Source organism: Haplochromis burtoni, unplaced genomic scaffold (genome assembly GCF_018398535.1).
Source record: "Haplochromis burtoni strain Fernald_Lab_line unplaced genomic scaffold, NCSU_Asbu1 Contig_6, whole genome shotgun sequence".
In the NCBI taxonomy this organism is placed as follows: domain Eukaryota; kingdom Metazoa; phylum Chordata; class Actinopteri; order Cichliformes; family Cichlidae; genus Haplochromis; species Haplochromis burtoni.
This window is the reverse complement of record NW_024582367.1, coordinates 1060951-1066950: the sequence shown is the minus strand read 5'-3', so window position 1 is coordinate 1066950 and position 6000 is coordinate 1060951. Positions and strand designations below refer to the sequence as shown.

The window sequence follows — 6000 nt, the reverse complement described above, 5'->3', positions numbered from 1 at the left end:
CACACACACACACACACACACACACACACACACACACACAAAGATAAGATGTGTCTGCACTGTTTCATCACACATGCGTACCCAGCCCTGTTCTTGATATCCTGATATCAGTGTTTTCTATGCCACGCTATGCTTGCTGTTATTCATTATTTATCACGACCATTAGTTTGTCTGAGATACATCAGCATCCCCCCCTTTCCTTCACCCCCAATTTTCTGGATTCCTTTTCATCCTCCGATCGATCGCTTCCCCCTCCTCAGCTGCACAGGGAAAAGTGTCAAACCCACACAGTGATGCTGAATTACTGATGCTCCACACCACAGTATATTCCCACAGACACATGTGAGCGCACGATTCGGATCCTGTGCGTATCACGACGAGATCAAAGGCAGCGGGAACGGGGTGCAGTCCCTTTAAGAGAAGCAGGACGGGGAGGGCTGTGCATCCATAAAAGATGAGTTTATTCAGTGGCCATGCTAAGACATGGTTAGGAACGCCTCTGCACTCCGGCGTTCTCTCATATCCATCACAGGCGCTTCACACACTCATGCTGACACAGCTCCTGAAGAAGCCGAGACATGGACACGCTGAGAAGAAAGGGATAAAAACTGGACCTGAAGAAGAGAGGAAGCAGGAAGAAACAACAGCAGAAGAAGAGTGATAGGGGAAGAAAGAAGAGGGAATAAAGAAGATAAAAGAGAAAGTGTGCAGTAGAGGAAAGTGAACAGGTGCATCAAGGCGGAGAATGGGCAATTCCTCCTTCCCAGGCATGTCCCCTCTCTCTCCGTCCATTCTGTAGTTGCAGGTATTTCTAACTTGAGTGCCTTTCTCTGACGTGCTGGGGGATGCTGGGAAAGTACCGCTCTCCCTCTTCTTCTCTTCAGTGTTTTGCTGTCTGTGTTGTTTCCGCACATGTATCTTTGCCCTGCATGTTTTATGGAAGAAGACTTTTTTGAAGCTTCTCCAAACTTATTATTTTTTATTCATTTTCGAAACAGCTTCTGATTGAGTAACCACATCACGTTGGAATAACCAGTTTTGAGTGCTGCAGTCCATTTTGTATGTATCAAAAGTGCCTTTGAAATGCATTTCAGTGCAGATATTGAGAGGACTCTGTGTGTATTTGGGGGTGTGAATGTCTGCTGGTGTCGGTTGCGTCTGGCAGCAGTTCTTGTTTACTGCCTGAGCGGATGGGAGGCTGTGGATGTCCTGGCTCTCAGAGGCTGGCATCTGGACCGGAGTGAAAGAGTGCTATTGATGGATTTACTGAGGCTGCTGTTGCTGCTGATCAGAGAGGAGATGGAAACAGTGATACAAGCAGGAAGAGAGCTGGACTTTAATGCAGTGGCTGAAAAATATAAAAGCAGTGGAGACAAAACACATCTAGTAAGCATATGTATCACCACTTTGATTCTTGGGTAGGTGGAGGAATGATTTAAGTGGATTTTTCGCATCTGCATTAAACTCACACAGGTAGCGCTTGGGTTTTTCTTAAAGTCCCTAAATAGAAGTCGGCAGTGAAGCCAAAAACTAATCTCTACTCTCCTCGTAGATTTTCAGCCATCTGGAGTTGGGAAGCTCTGCAAATGCCCGAAAGTCCACATACACTGATCAGCCACAACATTAAACCCACTGACAGGTGAAAAGACTAACACAGCTAATCTCACTGTAAGGCAGTGTGCAGCTGGTGAACCTTGGTTGTTGGCCTTCATATGGACGCTGCTGACAGTATATAAACATTGCTGCAGACCAACCCCACCCCATGTCAGCAGCACTCCCAGTTGGACAGTGCTCCCTGCCAAATCTCAAAAAATGGCTCAAGAACAGAATGAAAAGGTTAAGGGATTAACTCAGACTCCAGTTTCCCACTCACAGAATTTCTGATCCACAGGAAACCTGTAGAGGTCCTGTATCTCTACTCCAGCTCTTTAAAGCTAGCCTAGGATATAAAGTAGGTTGTTTTATTATTGTGGTTAACGGCTTAAAATCTGGCTTTCTCTCCATACTCTAATCATTGTGTTGTTCCTCTGTGAGATAACTGATATAGATACTGTTATATAGTTACTGGGAATCCCAAATGCGGAAAATATATAACACCGCTCTCTCAGCAGCATCGATGTTTCTAGTGGGATGATGGGAAAGAACGTGGACTATACCACTTGAGAAGACAAGAATAATGATTTATCCTTACCTTAATTAACTATAACCCAGTGGTTCTCAGCTGAACTGCTAAAACTGTATCTATCAAAACAAGTGGGCAAAGGTGGTCCCGTAGAACTTCTAATCATGTCTGTAGTAAAATTATTTGTGACCACGTTTTCCATTTAGTCAGGCAGAAATATATTTTTATTAAAAGTGAAAGGCACAAAATAAAAATAAAGACTTCATCAAGTGACCAAAACCAGCAGGGAATAGCTCCAGCAAGAAAATGGCGATACAGTGCTTCTGTTTAATGCCATAAACACGTCCGGCGGTGTAGCGGTGCTGCTCAGCGATGTGTTCTAATCTTCCACTAACAATGGTGCAGTAAGGCACAGAAGACTAAGCTGCAGACAATATGTTTGTAGGATCAATTCAGTGTTGGGTTTGTTCTTTTGTTTTTGCTTTTTTTTCTCTCTCTCTTCATGGGATTTGCTGGCAAGATGCAAAAACAAAGTCAACAACCCTTTAATGGCGTTCGCTCATCCAGATGAGAACATCACATTTCCTGTGAACGTCCAAAAAGAGAAGACAGTCTGACACTTTTTCATTTTCAGGTTTTTGTATTTGTCCATTTTAATGAGTTTCCAGTCAAATATAAGTACAGTTTGGACCTGATGACAGTTTGAGCCCGTCTCAAAAAGCTTGGTGCTATGTTAGCTTTCATGCTAGTTGCTAGTGAGAATGCTAGCATAGCATTGAGGACACTCACAGTAAATCTTCATCAGTTTGACTAACAACAAGTTTTTAATTTTTCTCTGTGTCTATGTATATGCGTGTACTCCTACTCCTTTTATACTTACAGTATACTTCCTGTTTTATTTTGTTGTCCTTGAGTGTCATATTTAGTTTTGACCTCCTTTCTTTATTCCACTGAGCTCAGTTCAGCCCTTTTGAAAGACAAAAAAATATTTATTGTTAACGTTAATGTTCACATGGCTTTTATTATATTTCCTTTATCCCACTGACGTGCTTCTTGGATGGTCAAATTTCCCAAGTTGTAACGTTTTCCCACCAATTCTTTTAAACAAGAATGTAGAAATAACACGGATGCTGCAAGGCTGGTTTATTTTTACTGGTCGGAATATTAAAACAATGCATTGATAATTGTATATATAAGGTTACTATTTATCAAGATTGCTGCTAATAGATTGCTTGTTTAAAGAATGAATCACTTTGTTAATTACTCTAGTTTACTCTGCATCAGAGAGCTGGAAAATCTGGATTTCTGCAAACTGCATATTCATGCAGGTGTCTGAGAGGTTCTGTAAGGGCGGTGTAAATACCTCCACTGTGGTGCCAAGTGTTGTTAAATGACCTTCTTGGTTTTTCTAAGATGACCGGGATGATCTTTCAGAGAAGATACTTATCTCTGTGATTCAAATTTAATGATAATGCACGAGAGGCACAGACTGCTGCTGCTGCTGACTGCAGGCTGGCAGAGTGCAAAATGGAGGTCTTCACTATCTCTAATCGCTATTGATTTACATGATACCCTCTTCTCTTTGCTCCCACTCTGCACAAATCTGTGTCGGAGCAAGAAAAGACCCGAGTCTCTTGAACGCGTTGGGAGACGCGGTTTGGAAAAACAGCCAGCTATCTTAAAATTCAGCGTTGGATATTGAGGCCTGTCACATCCCGCATGCTGTTTCACTCAGAAATCGCTGAGAGGATTAATTCTGAAGTGAGCGTTTTGAAACGCCAACTATACAGTCACCCTTGAACATCTCAAACTTATCTCCTTTGTGCCGCATGACTATGTGAGTCATGTCACCTCACTGACATGGCAGAGCCCTCCCCAGCTCCCCAGGAGGCTTTGACAGGGGCGGGGTTGCCGGGTGGCGGAGGTGGAGGGGAGCAGATCAAGCGTGCTGGAATCACAAGTGACTGGGGAGCAAAAGAAAAGGAGACGAGAGGCTGGAGGATCTGTCAGGGTGCTGAGGAGCGTCAGCCAAACAGCAGTTTTCCCACGTCAGCCTGATCAAACTTGTTGACATCTGGAAGGAGATGGAAGACAGACAGAGAACGAGAAGAAGAGATGAAGGGCAGAGGGAGGAAGCTGCAGAGCAGAGGGTGCCGACATCAGAGAGCTGATTGATGCAGAGCCACCAGGTGAGGGTGAGCTGACTGTAATATTGACTCAGGGATGTCTGTTCTCCCGAGAGCTGCCTCGCGCTCTGACATTCAGAGACTCTGCTGCCTTTTCATCCTCGACGTTCAAGCGTTCGACTTCTTTTCATAAGTCAAAACAACATTTTTAAGAAATGTGTTTTCAGGCACTGAAACTGCAGCTTTATAATTGTGGAAAACCATCTGAAGAAATGACTTCAGCTCACAGATGGTGAACGGTAAAAAGTTAAATGTCTTTTCATCGTCTACAAACATCTCAGACATGAAGGTCCTTGACCTGCTTTCTCTTTCTTAATCCCTGGATTTACTTTTCTCACAACTTTTACACTATTTTCCGAGTCGATCTTTAACATCCCCGTGAGCCCGGTTGGACTGAAATGGAAGGACAGATATTTGTTCACTTATTTACAATGAATTATTTTAAAAAAAGTGCTGAAGTGAAAGATACTCCAGAGATTAAAGAGACTCTTTTAACCCTTGCTTTCTGTCTGGACCAAATTTGAGAAAATTAACCTAAATTTGACTGCTTTTCCTAAAGTGACCCACAAAAAGTTAAAACATGGTAACATTTTATGCTGTTGTACAAGTGCTACATGTTTTTCAGGCTGTTCTGTTCACGCTGTTCAGATGGATTTCAGAGCCACTGGTTTGGGTCAAATAAGCAATCGTAGTTTCTCAGAATTGTGACACGTCTGCGTGTATTTCTGTGGGACTGTGATGGCACCTTATTTCTCCAGGTTCCTGCAGCAAGATGGAGTTTGAAGGCTCCAATAAGTCTCAGAGTAAAACATGGTGCACATAAGAAACAGAGGTCATACAAAGGTCAAAGGGCGCCTCGAGAGTGTGGGAAACACTCATCCCTAGCCTACATGAACAGGGTGTGTTAGTTGATATTGAATATTGATTATATTTTTACATTGTCACGGGCAGGGTCTGTGACCCAGCAGTTTTCAGTCGGTTTTGTATTTTTGTGTTCTTATATTGTGTTGAAAATATGTTAAGTTCTTGTGTTGCTGCTATTAGTTAGGATTTCGTTTCATTCTAGTTTGTCTCCTGATTTATAAGTCTTTTCTTCTCCTCTTTGTTGTCATGTCTATGTCTCTCCATGTTTCCTGTTTTATTTTGAAAGTCTTGTCTTTCTATGTTCAAAGTCGTTTTTTCCCAGTATAGGTTCTAGTTTTTGCTTACTCCCCCTGGATGATTCGCCTTGTTTTTATACTCATGTTTTCCGTCTTCTTCCGTGTCTGCATTTGGGTACGTTCCATAAACTCACCGGCGTGTCCCGCCGTGACATGCATCCTAAACAGAACAAATGAAAGTTGTTAATTTTAAAAAATGCTCTTCGTAGTCTTCGAAATTAACGAAAGATTAATCATCAAGTTTTTAATGCCAGATATGTTGTTTACATATTCTGTAGTTTAGACTTTGTTGTAGACACATTTGTGACCAAAACAGCCCCAAACCAGACTGTGAAGGTGTAGAATATCACCAGTATGTAAGGATAAGACTCAGTTTTACTGATGAGTAGTAAGAACATTAATACTGTGTATACTGACACCAGCCTCTAGAGTCAGAGTTTGTCTGACAGCTGGCTCACACTGAGCAGTATCACAACAGCGACGTGAACAGCCTGCCCATAAGGAAATATGAGATGCCAAGGATGGGAGGTAG

The 6000-nt window shown here is 42.5% G+C and overlaps 1 protein-coding gene across 6 annotated transcripts in view; it reads left to right on the top strand.

Annotated features, from left to right (window-relative positions):
- The first annotated feature begins 331 nt into the window (after positions 1 to 331).
- Positions 332 to 6000, top strand: part of zgc:114120 (SRC kinase signaling inhibitor 1) — a 146322-nt gene continuing 140653 nt past the window's right edge. For 3 of the 6 annotated variants that reach the window (XM_042223203.1, XM_042223196.1, XM_042223195.1), the window contains exon 1: positions 332 to 767. In XM_042223203.1, the coding sequence (XP_042079137.1) occupies positions 746 to 767 (22 nt within the window). In that variant the 5' untranslated portion in view covers positions 332 to 745. Of the gene's footprint in view, positions 806 to 6000 lie in introns of all 6 variants that reach the window. The other 3 variants (XM_042223200.1, XM_042223209.1, XM_042223205.1) reach the window with 2 other exon arrangements.